Below are 18,864 nucleotides of genomic sequence, written 5' to 3' on the forward strand. Positions count from 1 at the left end.
ACAGAAGATTAATGCAGGTAGTTTCCTTTTATTCCCAAAGATCATGAATTTACTTTTGGCGGATGAAATTCTAAAACCCCAGTTATTTCCCACTGAACAACCTGATCGAACTGAGTCTTTTGCATTTGATCGAAAAGAACCTTCATATTTCTCCCCCTCTTCCAGAGAGCTCCATCATCTGCAAACAGAGACTTCCAAAGTGAGTAGGTACCTTCAAAAATAAATCATTGATCATGATGTTGAGGAGGGACAGGGCTAATAACGACCCTTGAGGAGTTCCATTAATGACATCAACAGGTTTCAGAGAGATCACCCCCAATTTTAACTTTAATAGTCCAGTTATTAAGAAAATCCTCAATCCAGTAGCATGTTCTACCTGCATCATGAAGTTTCCCTCCTTCCACAGTGAATCGTTCGCCTTTTCAATGTCCAAAAACACAGCAATCACACCTTCTTTATTAATAACAGCTTTCTTGATATCTTGAGCCAACAATGCAGTGGAGTCCATAGTGTACCTACCAACTCTAAACCCATTTTGATAGTTCACAAAAAAATCAGTAGTTTCAAGAACATAGACTGACCTATTAGTCACCATTCTTACCATGACTTTACATAAAACAGCTGTTACAACTACAGGCCAATAAGATGAAGGGCTAGTTTCAGGACAGAAACCACAATAGCATGGTTCCACACCTTAGGTAATGAACCTTCCTCCCAAACATAGTTGAACAAGTCCAGAACCTCCTCCAAAGCTACATCATCTAAATGTTGAAGCAATTCATAACTAATTCTATCTTGACCAGGAGTGGAGTTTGCTCCAGACTGAATTGCCTGCTGGAGCTCCTTCAAAGAGAAAAATGGTAAATGGACTGCATTTATATAGCGCTTTTCCATCTGCAATCAGAAGCTCAAAGCGCTTTACAGTTATGCCTCACATTCACCCTGATGTCGGGGTGCTGCCATACAAGGTGCTCACTACACACCGGGAGCAATAGGGGATTAAAGGCCTTGCCCAAGGGTTCTTAGTGATTTTTTCCAGTCAGGCGGGGATTTGAACCCATGATCTTCTGGACTCAAGCCCAACACCTTAACCACTAGACCATCACCTCCCCTGAATGAAAAATGAATATAAAAAAACAGTTCTGAAGACACATGATTTAATTTCTACCCTTCACCTTTCAAGATTTCTTCCTTCCTCATAAGACCATAATTAGATAGATAGGTAGCTTTATTTATCATTGTCATGACAACAAGATTTGCACACTCACATACCACAGACAAACCGCAATTAATCCACAGTTATTACTTGTTCACCGTAATAATGGCACACATCAGAAATTAAGACAACACATGTATGAGGTCTGTTAGAAAAGTACGGACCTTTTTATTTTTGCAAAAACCATATGGATTTGAAATCACGTGTGATTGCATCAGCCAAGCTTGAACCTTCGTGCGCATGCATGAGTTTTTCACACCCTGTCGGTTGCGTCATTCGCCTGTGAGCACGCCTTGTGGGAGGAGTGGTCCAGCCCCCTCGTCAGATTTTCATTGTAAGGAAATTGGCTGATCGACTGCCACTTTGCTTCATCAAAATTTTTTCAGAAAGTGTGAGAGACAGCCAAGTGGAAACCATTTGGAAAATTCAGATGGCTTTCGGTGAAGATCTTATGGGGATCACAGAGATTAAGGACAATTACAACTGGATTAAAGACGGCCCACAGCGGCGGATGGTGCGTTGCGCACTGAGTGGCGATCGACAGGCTCAAACGACCAGATCATTTCCAAAGTGAAAATTCAGACGGCTTTCGGTGGCTTTTCAGTCGTGTGACTATCCGAGAAATTGTGGACGAGCTGGACATGCCACAACATGTTCCTGTGAGGCTTCATCACGGCGTTGCTTTTTGTTCTGTGCACTGCGCCTCCGCCCGACACGCAGATCCCTCCGCACGTCTTTTCATGCCGAAAAGTGCTGATGTCAAACTCTTATGCCATTTCTGTGGTAGTCAGACGACGTCCCGGATCAACAAAGCGTTTACTTTGCAAATGAACGGCACAATCCACTGTTACAGGAGTTTTTTGTCATGAAAAGACGTGCGGAAGAATTCGCGCGTCGGGACGGAGGCGCAGGGCACAGAACAAAAAGCAACGCTGTGATGTCTGAATTTTCTGAATGGTGCAAGAACTGGGCATGTTAGGGCTTGTCCTGTGAGACCAACACGGAGGTGCTTTCATCCCGCGCCATGAGCAGCTCTGTGGCGAATTTCTCCGCTCCTCTTTCCATTACAAAAACTCCTGTAACAGTGGAATGTGCCAAAAAAGTGCTATGTCCAGCTGTCTTGCCATTCTCTGGTAGTCAGATGACGTCCCGGATCAACAAAGCATCACTTTGGAAATGATCTGGTCGTTTGAGCCTGTCGATCGCCGCTCGGTGCGCGGTGCGCCATCCGCCGCTGTGGGCCGTCTTTAATCCAGTTGTAATTGTCGTTAATCTGTGTGATCCCCATAAGATCTTCACCGAAAGCCATCTGAATTTTCCAAATGGTTTCCACTTGGCTGTCTCTCACACTTTCTTGAAAAAATTTTGATGAGGCAAAGCGACAGTCGATCAGCCAATTTCCTTACAATGAAAATCTGACGAGGGGGCTGGACCACTCCTCCCACAAGGCGTGCTCACAGGCGAATGACGCAACCGACAGGCGTGAAATAACTCACGCATGCGCACGAAGGTTCAAGCTTGGCTGATGCAGTCACACATGATTCAAATCCATATAGTTTTTGCAAAAAATAAAAAGTCCGTTACTTTCTAATAGACCTTGTACATTGGCATTGTTATGTGCACTAAAACTTGAACAGTTCATTTTCCCATTTGAGGCGATGTGGTGTGTTACACCCGCTGCAACATTGAGTCGCGCCACCAGTCAGCCAGCTTGGGAAAGTGACGTTGACGGCGCCGGAGAGGGGAGGTGTTGATCAGGGAATGGAGGGGGTAGGGGGAAGGGAGTGGAGCCATGCTTTAGAAGTCTGTCCATTACCATGGATATTGTCTGTGTGGGTTGAGATATAAAGATATGATATCTCACCAAGGCCACATTCCTCAGGAGAAAATTTCCTCAGGAGAAAAAAAAACAGTGGGCAATTTGACCTTGATTATGGCTCACAGCAGTGACAAACACTTTTCGAAGCTTCACTCGAAACCAAAACCAATTGTGAATTAGGAATATTCCCAATTATGAATTAAGAATATTCGCTGGCCTCCGAAACCTTCAGCTTCAACTGCAAGGCACGCATCAGCTCCAGGTGTCATCCACTTTGCGTCTGAGTTCAACAGTCATCGCAGTCTGAGAATGCACTGCCTTGCCAACCTCGTTAATTATGACGGGCAAGCGAGGGCCCGTGGTTCTTGATGCTGCCGTCTTGCCAGTTTTCCAGTAGATCAGGGCAGCACATAAGCCAAAAGGTGCCAGCCCCACTACCATGAGACCAAAAGATGAATAAATCCTCGACATCCTCCATGGAGAAAGGCACCAAGCATGCAACACACCAAGACCCCCAGGAGTCGAGGACATAGCCCGCAGGATACGTTCCATCTGGGCAGGTAGGATCCCCCGGTCCTGACCTTCTTGTAGAAAAAATAGCATTGTCAATAGCTTCAGAGACCATTGATCAATTCCATGGTTAATCCAATAGCAGTCCAATAGATCCAGAATCCAATATAGTTTTGAGGAATTCACCTGTCTGGTGAGTAGGGACTTGAAGTTAAAGGCAGAGGCAGAGAGATAAGGGAGAGTGGAGGAGATGCGAACCGCCCTCGGTTCGGAGTCCCAAGCTGAGTCCAGTCCAAGTCCCGAGCTGAGTCCAAGCTGAGAATTCTCTAAATACTTGGAGTTGTGAACCTCTTGAAAGACTCTGACACACATATTTGCTTTTTCTAGGTTAGTGACTGCTTCCCTTTGCCCATCAGACAGAGCTGCATTTATGACTTCACCATCTTCACGGACATTTATGAATTCTGGACCAGACCTACCTAACTGGGGTATCTGGCTCCAGGGTCCCACATAAGCTCTCCAGCATCTTTGCTCTACAATGTTTAAAATTGACAGTTTCCAGAGTGGGGGTTTTGTGCAAAATCTTAAATGCTTGTTTTCTTTCTTTCACGGCCTCGTCACAACCTCTGTTCCACCACGGAAACTATTATCCGATCCTTTGGATCCCCTTGCATGGAATTGTCCTTAAAGCCACACTAAAAATTCATTTTAGTGAAGAAATCATTCATTCATTAATAGAAACGTCACCTTTAATGTCTCCTAAATTATTTCCAGTTTCTACCCTAAACTTACCCCAGTCTGCCTGAGCAAAACCAAACCTTTTACTTAAATCCCCCTGGACCTCTATTAAGGATCTTCCAAAGTGACTTAAAACAGGAAAATGGTCAGTTCCCATTGAGTGATTTCCAGGACACCACACTCACCTACTCAAGCTAAGGCTGGAGAAGGAAGAGTTAAATCAAGGCAGGACATTTTAAAAGAATTAATGTCAAACCGAGTTGGTCTGCTGTCATTCATAATCACTAACCTGCAACTATCCAACAACTCTTCCACCACAGCACCGTTCCCAGTCCCTTACCTGACTTCCCCACAGAGGATTATGGGTATTAAAGTCACCTACCCAGATAGCAGGGGCTAGTAATCTGATTTAGTACAACCCCAACTACAATGAAGTTGGGATGTTGTGTAAAATGTAAATAAAAACAGAATACAATGATTTGCAAATCCTCTTCAACCTATATTCAATTGAATACACCACAAAGACAAGATATTTAATGTTCAAACTGATAAACTTTATTGTTTTTGTGCAAATATTTGCTCATTTTGAAATGGATGCCTGCAACACGTTTCAAAAAAGCTGGGATAGTGGTATGTTTACCACTGTGTTACATCACCTTTCCTTCTAACAACACTCAATTGTTTGGGAACTGAGGACACTAATTGTTGAAGCTTTGTAGGTGGAATTCTTTCCCGTTCTTGCTTGATGTACGACTTCAGTTGTTCAACAGTCCGGGGTCTCCGTTGTCGTATTTTGCACTTCATAATGTGCCACACATTTTCAATTGGTGACAGGTCTGGACTGCAGGCAGGCCAGTCTAGTACCTGCACTCTTTACTATGAAGCCACGCTGTTGTAAACATGTGCAGAATGTGGCTTGGCATTGTCTTGCTGAAATAAGCAGGGACGTCCCTGAAAAAGACGTTGCTTGGATGGCAGCATGTGTTGCTCCAAAACCTGGATGTACCTTTCAGCATTGATGGTGCCATCACAGATGTGTAAGTTGTCCATGCCATGGGCACTAACACCCCCATACCATCACAGATGCTGGCTTTTGAACATTGCACTGGTAACAATCTGGTCGGTCTTTTTCCCTCTTTTGTCCGGAGGACACGGCACCCATGTTTTCCAAAAACAATTTGAAATGTGGACTCATCAGACCACAGCACACTTTTACACTTGCATTTATTTATTTATTAGTTATTTGACAGGGACAATGTACATTAATGAACATTCTGTAAATGCACCAGAATTAGCCTTAGTGGCTATTTTTCATCTGCAGTCCCTGGACAGGTGGTAGCAATCACCCTAAATCACATCTGCATCTGTTCATTTCAAATGAGCTCAGGCCCAGAGAAGGCAGCGGTGTTTCTGGATGTTGTTGTTTGGCTTTCACTTTGCATGGTAGAGTTTTAACTTGCACTTGTAGATGTAGCAACGAACTGTGTTAACTGACAATGGTTTTCTGAAGTGTTCCTGAGCCCACGCGGTAAGATCCTTTACACAATGTTGTCTGTTTTTAATGCAGTGCCGCATTAAGGTCACGGGCATTCAGTGTTGGTTTATGGCTTTGCCCCTTATGTGTAGAAAGTTCTCCAGATTCTCTGAATCTTCTGATTATATTATGGACTGTAGATGATGGAATCCCTAAATTCCTTGCAATTGAACATTGAGAAACATTGTTCTTAAACTGTTGGACTATTTTTTTCACGCAGTTGTTCACAAAATGGTGATCCTCACCCCATCTTTGCTTGTGAACGGCTGAGCTTTTGGCGATGCTCCTTATACCCAATCATGACACTCACCTGTTTCTAGTTCGGTGTTCTTTGAGCATTCATCAACTTTCCCAGTCTTTTGTTGCCACTGTCCCAACTTTTTTGAAACATGTTGCAGGCATCCATTTCAAAATGAGCAAATATTTGCACAAAAACAATAAAGTTTATCAGTTTGAACATTAAATATCTTGTCTTTGTGGTGTATTCAATTTAATATAGGTTGAAGAGGATTTCAAAATCACAGGGATTTGAACCTGGAACCTTCTGAACTGAAACCAAGCGCATTAACCACTTGGCCACACAACGTCCCAACTTCATTGAAATTGGGATTGTAACTCCTCAAGTTCAGCCAGGACTAAAGGTTTACAAGGATTATAAAATTAACTTAGTTTGTCCTGATGACTTCACACTTAAATGACTCGACACTCAAGAGAAAGTTCAAGCTCACAGACTTTCCACTGGATCCCTAATTTAACAAAAGTTGCACACCCACCACCTGGTTGATCAGACCTTCTTTGTGCAGACATACGTATCCTGGAACAGCAAAATCCAGGTGAGGCTTTAACCATGTTTCCTGAACACATAAAAAAAAATCAGGCTTAATTTCAAAGTCACGGATTAATTTCTTAAATTCCTGTCTGTTAGCTATAACTCCTTGTGACTCCTTGTGTTCCATTGGGGGATGTAAAACATCATGAGGAAATTAAACATCATCAATATCTTCAAGGAGAGGACCATCATCCATGTCTTCCCCCTCCTCATCCCCTCTCTCAGGCTGAATGGTTGACCTCTGACCTATGGGCTCCTGATTGGCCCTCATGTAGTCATGCAGTGACTGGGGGGGATCCTTCACTCCCCGAAACCTCACTGCTGCTTCAGACACAAACTTAATAACATCAGATCTGGACATCTTGTCCCGAGCACCATAGCTCACGTCAACCATAAATGTAGGTGAAGAACCTCCTTGTTCATCACAGTTTCCTACTGAGAGAGAAGATGAGGAAGTTGCTGCCTGGGCATCATGGGATCACCTACAGGCGTTCTCCCCACAGGGCCTGAGGACCCCAACTTTTCCATGTTCTTTAATGCTTCTGCAAAATAGATTTTATGCTGATCTCTGACCTCCTGAACTTGTTTCTCTTTCAAAGACTGACCACACTCTTTACTGGAAACCAGATGATCTCCTCCACAGTTGCAGCACTTAGAAGCCAATTCCTCACATTTCAGGACGTCATGATCTTTACCACATGTAGCACAACGCCTGGTCCCCCTACAGGAAGCTGCCACATGAACAAATCTCTGGCACTTGAAGCACCGCAGAGGAGGAAAAGACAAACATCCTCTAAAGACACGTGCAGGAGGAGGACTGCCATCAAAAGTAATCGACACCGGGGTATTTCTGGGTCCACCTTCCTTGGATTTCAACCGCTTTACATCTGTTGCTGTTTCCCCTCTTATATTTTTCTTAATTTCTTCCTCTGATACTCCATAAATGACACCTTTCAACACGTTTCTGTCTGCAGGAACGACCACTTCCACCTTCTTCCCCAACATTGTCTTAACTTTCATTGCTCTCCCTGCTTGATCCATGTTTCTACGCAGCAGCAGCATCACTCCATTAGACAGGATCTGAGCATCAAATCCTTCCCCAACACACCTCAGAGACTTGGCAGCTTTAAGTGGATTCGTGCCACTAAACCATCCTCCCACCTGGTCTTTCAACTTGAAAATGACCTGAAATTCCACTGCAGCTCTCAACATTTTCACCACCCTGTCTCTCTCCTTCTCCCGAGAATGACCATGTTTCCCTCTTTCCGCTTTTTCCCAACCCTGCCCACTTCCCCCGTCCTCCTCTGAATCAACATCCATGCACCAAAACAGACTCCAACACAACTAATCCCTGGTACAACAGCCAGAGAGGAGCAGAAGCACCGTGTACCGGACATGTACAGGCCGTCGGCTGGCGCCCCACACCTACTCCCCCGGACCCCGCACCCGGAACATGTACAACAGATATACAGCACACACAAAAGTAAGTCCCTTTGGCTGCTCCCTTGTTTGCACTCGGGGTCGCCACAGCAAATCCAAGGTGGATCTGCATGTTTAATTGGCACAGGTTTTACGCCGGATGCCCTTCCTGACGCAACTCCTCATTACATGGAGTTATGTGGCAGGGGTGGGATTTGAACCCGTAACCTTCTGAACTGAAACCAAGCGCATTAACCACTTGGCCACCACCCCTGCACATACAGCACACACACACGCACAAAAAGAAAGAAGACACAGCTTCTCGCGCACTCTGACGGCCAAAAAACCGCTGCCCCCGAAAAGCACTTTACCGAAAACAACGAATCCTAGCTTAAACCTCGCGCGCCAACAGCAAGCCTATGACAGTATTTTTCATGGTAATGTTGTGTTGTTACAGTACTGCAGTGACTCTGAGGACCTGTTTGGAGACTAGGACAGTATTTTTCATGGTAATGTTGTGTTGTTACAGTACTGCAGTGACGCTGAGGACCTGTTTGGAGACTATGACAGTATCCTGGAAAGCAGCTCTGTGCTGGCACAGCTGGACAGTGCAGAACTACATGAACATCAGGGTCCAGGTGCTGATCTTGACAATCCTGGAGGTGCTGATTTCACAGCTGTCCGTGCAGCAGCTGATTGTTTCTGTAGAAAGGAACTTCTTACTGAATTGGTCTTGGAAGACCTCAGAAATGCAGCCTGTGAGGAATTGCCAGCCCCACAGGTTGAAGGTCAAAATGTTTTTCCAGCCAGGCTCGACAGTGTTAAAACATCGACACCGTGTAGGACCTCTGAAAAGACTGTGGATATTGAAATTGAAAAGGTCGTTGAAGGTGAGGCATTTCATTTTCCCAAAGCCAGGAGAAGCGTAGCGGAGCAGCTGAAGAGAACCATGCTGGTCAATGCAGCAGCTCCCGCTTGTTTTTCACGGACAGTAAAGCTGAAAGAAGCTGTAGTTTCTGAAGAACTCCATGTCGCCATGCAGGCCATGGAAACTGTATCCACAGAGACGACAGACCTTGGGCCTTTTTTTGGGCTTCCCTCTGAAGTGAAGGATCTTCTGTGCAAACATCGAGGAATCCAGAGTCTCTATGGTGAAGCAGACTTCATTTTTTAGCCTTACATCAGTGTAGAGAGACATAAAATAATCATAGCATGCCACATGGAATGTTCTGTTTTTCAGATTGGCAGGAGACGTGTTTGAACCTGGACAGCATCCAGCAACGGAAGAATCTGATCTACTCCCTTCCAACCAGTGGAGGCAAAACCCTGGTCGCTGAGATCCTCATCCTCAGAGAACTGCTGTGCAGGAGAAAGGACTGTCTCTTTATTTTACCCTACATATCCCTGGTCCAAGAGAAGGTACAGCTCCATCCAGTTCACAGAGAACCTTAGTCTATGAAGAAGATTCCCCATTTACATGAACAAATTGTAATTTATTAGATAAATATGATTCAAACCAGTGCAGTGCCTTTAATACCTATGGCATGCTCTAATCTCTGTAATAAAACTTTTATGGTCAACAGTATCAAAAGCTGCACTGAGGTCTAACAGGACGAGCACAGAGATGAGTCCACTGTCTGAGGTCATAAGATCATTTGTAACCTTCACTAATGCTGTTTCTGTACTATGATGAATTATGAAACCTGACTGAAACTCTTCAAATAGACCATTCCTCTGCAGATGATCAGTTAGCTGTTTTACAACTACCCTTTCAAGGATTTTTGAGCGAAAAGGAAGGTTGGAGATTGGTCTATAATTAGCTAAGATAGCTGGGTCAAGTGATGGCTTTTTAAGTAATGCTTTACTTACTGCCACCTTAAAAGCATGTGGTAAATAGCCAACTAATAAAGATAGATTGATCATATTTAAGATCGAAGCATTAATTAATGGTAGGGCTTCCTTGAGCAGCCTGGTAGGAATGGGGTCTAATAGACATTGATGGTTTGGAGGAAGTGACTAATGAAAGTAACTCAGACAGAACAATCTGAGAGAAAGAGTCTAACCAAATACCAGCATTACTGAAAGCAGCCGAACATAAAGATATGTCTTTGGGATGGTTATGAATAATTTTTTCTCTAATAGTTAAAATTTTATTTGCAAAGAAAGTCATGAAGTCATTACTAGTTAAAGTTAAAGGAATACTCGGCTCAATAGAGCTCTGACTCTTTGTCAGCCTGGCTACAGTGCTGAAAAGAAACCTAGGGCTGTTCTTATTTTCTTCAGTTAGTGATGAATAGTAAGATGTCCTAGCTTTACGGAGGGCTTTTTTACAGAGCAACACTCTTTTTCCAGGCTAAATGAAGATCTTCTAAATTAGTGAGACACCATTCCTCTCCAGCTTACGGGTTATCTGCTTAAGCTGCGAGTTTGTGGGTTATACCACGGAGTCAGGCACTTCTGATTTAAGGCTCTCTTTTTTCAGAGGAGCTACAGCATCCAAAGTTGTGCTCAGTGAGGATGTAAAGCTATTGACGAGATAATCTATCTCACTCACAGAGTTTAGGTAGCTACTCTGCACTGTGTTGGTATATGGCTTTGAAGAACATAACAAAGAAGGAATCGTATCCTTAAACCTAGTTACAGATCTTTCCGAAAGACTTCTACTGTAATGAAACTTATTCCCCACTGCTGGGTAGTCCATTAAAGTAAATGTAAATGGTATTAAGAAATGATCAGACAAAAGGGGTTTTTAGGGAATACTGTTAAGTCTTCAATTTCTATGCCATATCTCAGAACAAGATCTAAAGTGTGGTTAAAGTGGTGGGTGGGCTCATTTACATTTTGAGCAAAGCCAACTGAGTCTAATAATAGATTAAATGCAGTGTTGAGGCTGTCATTCTCAGCATCTATGTGGGTGTTAAAATCACGCACTATAATTATCTTATCTGAGCTAAGCACTAAGTCAGACAAAAAAGTCTGAAAATTCACAGAGAAACTAACAGTAACGACCAGGTGGACGATAGATAACAACAAATAAAACTGGTTTTTGAGACTTCCAATTTGGATGGACAAGACTAAGAGTCAAGCTTTCAAATGAATTAAAACTCTGTCTGGGTCTTTGATTAATTAATAAGCTGGAGTGGAAGATTGCTGCTAATCCTCCTCCTCGACCCGTGCTTCGAGCATTCTGACAGTTAGTGTGACTCGGGGGTGTTGACTCATTTAAATTAACACATTCATCCTGCTCTAACCAGGTTTCTGTAAGGTAGAATAAATCAATATGTTGATCAATTATTATATCATTTACTAACAGGGACTTAGAAGAGAGAGACCTAATGTTTAATAAACCACATTTAACTGTTTTAGTCTGTGGTGCAGTTGAAGGTGCTATATTATTTTCTTTTTGAATTTTTTATGCTTAAATAGATTTTTACTGGTTATTGGTGGTCTGGGAGCAGGCACCGTCTCTACGGGGATGGGGTATTGGGGGGATGGCAGGGGGAGAGAAGCTGCAGAGAGGTGTGTAAGACTACAACTCTGCTTCCTGGTCCCAACCCTGGATACTCACGATTTGGAGGGTTTAATAAAATTGGCCAGATTTCTAGAGATGAGAGCTGCTCCATCCAAAGTGGGATGGATGCCGTCTCTCCTAACAAGACCAGGTTTTCCCCAGAAACTTAGCCAATTATTACCTCATTTTTTGGACACCACTCAGACAGCCAGCAATTCAAGGAGAACATGCGGCTAAACATGTCACTCCCGGTCTGATTGGGGAGGGGCCCAGAGAAAACAACAGAGTCCGACATTGTTTTTGCAAAGTTACACACCGATTCAATGTTAATTTTAGTGACCTCCGATTGGCGTAACCGGGGTGTCATTACTGCCGACGTGAATTACAATCTTACCAAATTTACGCTTAGCCTGAGCCAGCAGTTTCAAATTTCCTTCAGTGTCGCCTGCTCTGGCCCCCGGAAGACATTGACTATGGTTGCTGGTGTCGCTAACTTCACATTTCTCAAAACAGAGTCGCCAATAACCAGAGTTTGTTCCTCGGCGGGTGTGTTGCAGAGCGGGGAAAAACGGTTAGAAATGTGAACGGGTTGGTGGTGTACAGGGGGCTTCTGTTTAGGGGCCCCCTGTACCCCAGTGAAGAGACGCCAAAATGGGTGTAATGTGGTCGAAGTTTCTTTTCGTGTTAAAAGTCTGGCAGCAGCACTTTGAACCAATTGGAGAACCCTACTGCTTGGATGGCGGTAAACCAGAAAATAGAACATTGCAGTAGTCCAATCTAGAAGAGATAAACACATGGATCAGGGTCTCAGCATCAGCCATAGACAGGATGGGACGAATCTTAGCTATATTTTGCAGGTGGAAGAAAGTAGTCCTTGTAATATTCTAATGTGGAGGTCAAAGGACAACGTAGGATCAAAAATTACTCCAAGGCTCCTCACTTTGTCAGTGTGATGTATGACACACGAGCCTAGGCAAAGCATTAGCTGGTCAAATTGATGCCGATGTCTCACTGGACCAGGAACCATCATTTCAGTCTTATCATAGTTTAAAAGTAGGAAGTTTCTAGGCACCCAGCTTCTCACTGATGCAAAGCAATCTTCTAAAGATTTTATCTGGATGAGATTGCCAGCAGTTATCGGCATGTATAACTTAGTATCATCAGCATAGCAGTGAAAGGTAATCCCAAAACGCCGCAGTATTTGCCCAAGGGGTGCTATATAAAGGGAGAAAATCAGGGGACCCAAGACAGACCCCTGTGGAACCCCAAATTTCATGTCACTAAGGTTAGAGGTAGTGTTACTGTACAAAACACAGTGAGAATGACTGGTCAGGTATGACGTCAACCATGCAAGGGCCCTCCCAGTAATTCTAAAATGGTTTTCCAGCCTATCAAGTATAGTATGATGATCCACTGTATAAAATGCAGCACTGAGATCTAACAGCACAGAACCGTAGTGGTGTCTGAATCCATTGTAAGCAGAAGATCATTCACCACTTTAGTGAGAGCCGTGTCTGTGGAATGATATTTCTAAAAGCAGACTTAAGTGGCTCAAAGAGATATTCTCAGTAAGATAGTCCACAAGCTGCCGTGAAGCCACTTTTTCCCAGAATTTTAGAGCAAAATGATAGATTTGATATCCCCCCCAGTCCCCCCCAGCCCTGATTTCCTTGTTGAAAAAATTGTCAGTAGCCTCTCATGGTTAATCCAATATAGTTTGAAGAATTCAGAGTAGAGACTTTGAAGGTTGGAGCAGAAGTAGAGGAGAGAGGAGGAGATACAACCACCCTCACCGGCGTCCCAGGCTGGTTAATGGTTCTAAATGTATTTATTAGGGCATTATTAATATATCTACAGGGTTAAATCAGTTTTTTTCCACCTAAAATATACTCAACAAAAATATAAACACAACACTTTTGGTTTTGCTCCCATTTTGTATGAGATGAACTCAAAGATCTAAAACTTTTTCCACATACACAATATCACCATTTCCCTGAAATATTGTTCACAAACCAGTCTAAATCTGTGATAGTGAGCACTTCTCCTTTGCTGAGATAATCCATCCCACCTCACAGGTGTGCCATATCAAGATGCTGATTAGACACCATGATTAGTGCACAGGTGTGCCTTAGACTGTCCACAATAAAAGGCCACTCTGAAAGGTGCAGTTTTATCACACAGCACAATGCCACAGATGTCGCAAGATTTGAGGGAGCATGCAATTGGCATGCTGACAGCAGGAATGTCAACCAGAGCTGTTGCTCATGTATTGAATGTTCATTTCTCTACCATAAGCCGTCTCCAAAGGCGTTTCAGAGAATTTGGCAGTACATCCAACCAGCCTCACAACCGCAGACCACGTGTAACCACACCAGCCCAGGACCTCGTCATCCAGCATGTTCACCTCCAAGATCGTCTGAGACCAGCCACTCGGACAACTGCTGAAACAATCGGTTTGCATAACCAAAGAATTTCTGCACAAACTGTCAGAAACCGTCTCAGGGAAGCTCATCTGCATGCTCGTCGTCCTCATCGGGGTCTCGACCTGACTCCAGTTCGTCGTCGTAACCGACTTGAGTGGGCAAATGCTCACATTTGCTGGTGTTTGGCACGTTGGAGAGGTGTTCTCTTCACGGATGAATCCCGGTTCACACTGTCCAGGGCAGATGGCAGACAGCGTGTGTGGTGTCGTGTGGGTGAGCGGTTTTCTGATGTCAGTGTTGTGGATCGAGTGGCCCATGGTGGCGGTGGGGTTATAGTATGGGCAGGCATCTGTTATGGATGAAGAACACAGGTGCATTTTATTGATGGCATTTTGAATGCACAGAGATACCGTGACGAGATCCTGAGGCCCATTGTTGTGCCATACATCCAAGAACATCACCTCATGTTGCAGCAGGATAATGCACGGCCCCATGTTGCAAGGATCTGTACACAGTTCTTGGAAGCTGAAAATGTCCCAGTTCTTGCATGGCCGGCATACTCACTGGACATGTCACCCATTGAGCATGTTTGGGATGCTCTGGACCGGCGTATACTACAGCGTGTACCAGTTCCTGCCAATATCCAGCAACTTCGCACAGCCATTGAAGAGGAGTGGACCAACATTCCACAGGCCACAATTGACAACCTGATCAACTCTATGCGAAGGAGATGAGTTGCACTACATGAGGCAAATGGTGGTTTAATCAGCATCTTGATATGGCACACCTGTGAGGTGGGATGGATTATCTCAGCAAAGGAGAAGTGCTCACTATCACAGATTTAGACTGGTTTGTGAACAATATTTGAGGGAAATGGAGATATTGTGTATGTGGAAAAAGTTTTAGATCTTTGAGTTCATCTCATACAAAATGGGAGCAAAACCAAAATTGTTGTGTTTATATTTTTGTTGAGTATATATACCATTTGCATACAAAAAAGCTTTTGAAAGTTAGAAATACTCAATATTCTGCACATTAAAAATTCCTGAATTTGCCTTTTTATCCATCCATCCATTTTCTTCCGCTTTATCCGGAGTCGGGTCGCGGGGGCAGCAGCTCAAGCAAAGCTGCCCAGACCTCCCGATCCACACACACCTCCCCCAGCTCCTCCGGGGGAACCCCAAGGCGTTCCCAAGCCAGCCAAGAGATGTAGTCCCTCCAGCATGTCCTGGGTCTTCCCTCGGGGCCTCCTCCCAATGGGAGGTGCCTGGAACACTTCTCCAGCGAGGCATCCAGGGGGCATCCGGAAGAGATGCCCGAGCCACCTCAACTGACTCCTTTCGATGTGGAGGAGCAGCGGTTCGACTCCGAGCTCCTCCCGAGTGACCGGGCTCCTCACCCTATCTCTAAGGGAGCGCCCAGCCACCCTGCGGAGGAAACTCATCTCAGCCGCTTGTACTCGCGATCTCGTTCTTTCGGTCATGAGCCAAATCTCATGACCATAGGTGAGGATCGGAACGTAGATTGATCGGTAAATCGAGAGCTTTGCCCCCCTACTCAGCTCTCTCTTCACCACGACGGTCCGATACAGCGACCGCATCACTGTAGATTCTGCACCGATCCATCTATCGATCTCACGCTCCATCCGTCCCTCACTCGTGAACAAGACCTCGAGATACTTAAACTCCTCCACTTGAGGCAAGGACACTTCACCGACCTGAAGAGGGCAAAGCACCTTTTTCTGGTCGAGAACCATGGCCTCGGATTTTGAGGTGCTGATTTTCATCCAGGACGCTTCACACTCGGTTGCAAACCGCCCCAGTGCACGCTGAAGGTCCTGATTTGACGAAGCTAACAGAACCACATCGTCCGCAAACAGCAGAGACGAGATTCTGTGGTTCCCAAACCAGACCCCCTCTACACCCTGGCTGCGCCTAGAAATTCTGTCCATAAAAATCATGAACAGAACCGGTGACAAAGGGCAGCCCTGGTGGAGGCCAACGTGTACTAGAAACAGGTTTGACTTACTACCGGCAATGTGAACCAAGCTCCTGCTGCGGTCGTACAGGGACCGGATAGCCCTTAGCAAAGGACCCCGTACTCCCAGAGCACCCCCACAGGGTGCCCCGAGGGACACGGTCGAACGCCTTCTCCAGATCCACAAAACACGTGGACTGGTTGGGCAAACTCCCATGAACCCTCGAGCACCCGATGGAGCCCTTTTATTTCATTTCCAATTATATTTTGAGTTTTATGGAGGCATATTTGATGGCAAATAAAGCTGGATTGTGGTTGAAGGTATTTTGGACCATTCTTTACAAAACATGTCAGGTTTGTTGGTTTCCGAGCATGGACAGCCCGCTTAGAACATTGTACTTGTTCCTCTGCATGAATGCCTTAGTAGATTTTGAGCAGTGTTTAGGGTTGTTGTCTTGTTGAAAGATCCAGCCCCGGCGCAACTTCATCTTTGTCACCAGGGCTGTGAAAACTCCGTGGATCCGCGGGATTCCACAGATTTCATCATGGAGAGGGTGCGGGGTGTTAGTGTTTTACGCTTTAATCGTGATCGTTACTGAGTTTTTAAAATGCTTATCGCAAAGCATTCTTTTTTTACGACATCATGCAAGTTTTATAAGTCCGTGGACACTGATCTGTGTGATACAAATCAGTTTCCTCGGATCCGCGGAGTTTCGAGGAGAATAAATGCCACTCAAAGCCTGGCTGTTACGACAGTTGTCGTAAAGTGGGACTGGTTGATTGCTGCGGTGACACTGTGTGGCTCCTGTGTGAAGCTTAGCTAAATGTAGCATGTGGACATCGCAAACATTTAGAACTTTCAAGTTTTTAAAAGAAGAATTTGCAGAATGTCTGTGTCATGGAGCGACATCAGACAGAGTGAAGATGGTGAGAAAGACGGTTTGAAAAAGTCTGATAAGGACAAGAATCCGTGGAATTGTTGCTGGCTTCATCAACACACCTGAAAGATAAACGGGAAAAGTGAACAGGTAAGAATTTTTTCTCTCTCTGTGGAAAATAAACATTTGTGCTGTTCAAACGGGATTTCAGAAAAGATTATGTGCCTTTTTTTTTCTTTCATTAATCTAGACTTTCTTTCATTGAAAAAACAAAGACATTGTGGCTTTCAATGAATTTAGGCTACATGAATTTACACAACAATGTAAATGACTTTTTATTAATGTAGATTTTTTTCATGGGAAAACAGACACTGGCTTTTAGTGGATTTACAAGGAATTTACCCAAGAATATGTGGCTTTTTACTATAAGGTATGTTATTGATATTTTACCATGATTTTTAAAATATTCTACACGCTTTAGCTGTGGTTTTTGAAATACTTTAACAGTCTTTTCAGTTTTCATGAATTTCATGTAGTTTAATTGTTCTGAGTTAATGCATAATTTGGTTTACAATTAAAAGGAAAATCATTCCAGGCCCTACTTCCATGTCATATTCTGTTATTTCAACATGATCATTGACGGTTCAAATGAAAGGTTAAATCTAGGATCATTTAAATATGCAATAATTTTGAGATTTCTTCTTCCAGGAGATGTTGAAAATGTATCAGGAGATGAAAATTTAATTTGGATTCTGGAGCCCCATAAGGCCCTAGACCTCAAGGCCCTATGTCTGTAAATCATCTTGTTTTTAGAGGTAAAACAGATGATGGATTCTGGGAACAACATCCATACTTCAGCCACTGCTAAATTTGTTGTAAACTGTTCCACGTGCAGAATTTGGTCCCTCTACTACCTTTCCCACATCCCCTGTTGTGTGATCAAATATGAGCTATTTTGTAATCAGCATCATAAAAATCATTCATTTGAGTGTCAAAGAGAGAAGCAAGCTGTTTGAAAAAACAAAACAAAACACTGGTCTACAGTCGAAATGCTTCTGAAATAAATGTAGTCACACTTTACTCATTTTGGACCACTGAGAATGAAAGTGATGTTTGAAATGGTTGATTGCACATTCTATTTCTGAAGCAGACTTCATAAAATTTGTAGACCGATGAAATCAGTTTTAAAGAACTTTTAAGTCATTTTAAAAGTTTTGTCAAGTTAATTCTTGATTATTTATTGAAAACCATGAAAAAAATACTTTAAACTTTAACAATGGCCATTTTCACCATGTATTAGTACTTCATTTAAACACCGACAAATGAATAGATTCACTTAAAAAAAAAACTCTTTACAATCCTATATTAAAAGGTTCCACATAACACTTTTAAGCCCTGACCATCACTAATTGTGGAGCTGCAACTTACCAAAATAGACCTTTCTACCTAAAATGCCAATTTCCAAGTAGGAAATTTAAGATTTTAACATTTTGTAACCTTGAAATTAGCCATCTCATGAAGCTTTAACGTTACAAAGTATCTATTCTTATATTAGTAAAGCTACAAAAAAAGTTTGAAAGAAATCAGAGGAGGTCATGTAAGAAAATTTTCTTAGAAGATTTGTTGATTTGAGATGGAATGACTCATGCCATCGATCAGAAACAGACTTGGTGTGTATTTGAAGCAAAGGAGCTTGAAATATGTTCTTAAAAGTTGCGCGGTCTGACTTTGTCAGTGAGTGATAACGGACACAGGCTGCTCGCTCTGCTAGCATCGCGGATATGAAACTGTGAGAGGGATGTTGGGAAGGTGTCGTAGCACGGACCCACAACAGGGGGCGCAAATGAACGGACAATGAGTAAGCCAAAAGGTAACAATTTAATGTTGTGATATTACACAATGAAACGTACAGTAATCTTCACAGTCAATTAACACCAGGTGACGTGTGGGCAGGCTCGAAGATAGAAGACCCCTGACGAGAGAGAAGCCGCGTCCCACACGGCTTCCACC

The 18,864-nt window shown here is 43.6% G+C and overlaps 1 protein-coding gene across 1 annotated transcript in view; it reads left to right on the forward strand.

Annotated features, from left to right (window-relative positions):
• helq (helicase, POLQ like) overlaps positions 1 to 18,864 on the forward strand; it is a 167,878-nt gene that overhangs the window by 39,644 nt on the left and 109,370 nt on the right. Inside the window, exons 2-3 of the mRNA XM_034191848.1 lie at positions 8,595 to 9,216; positions 9,306 to 9,484. Coding sequence (XP_034047739.1) covers positions 8,595 to 9,216; positions 9,306 to 9,484 — 801 coding nt within the window. The remainder of the gene's footprint in view (positions 1 to 8,594; positions 9,217 to 9,305; positions 9,485 to 18,864) is intronic.

This window comes from Thalassophryne amazonica, chromosome 17 (assembly GCF_902500255.1).
Source record: "Thalassophryne amazonica chromosome 17, fThaAma1.1, whole genome shotgun sequence".
Taxonomy (NCBI): Eukaryota; Metazoa; Chordata; class Actinopteri; order Batrachoidiformes; family Batrachoididae; genus Thalassophryne; species Thalassophryne amazonica.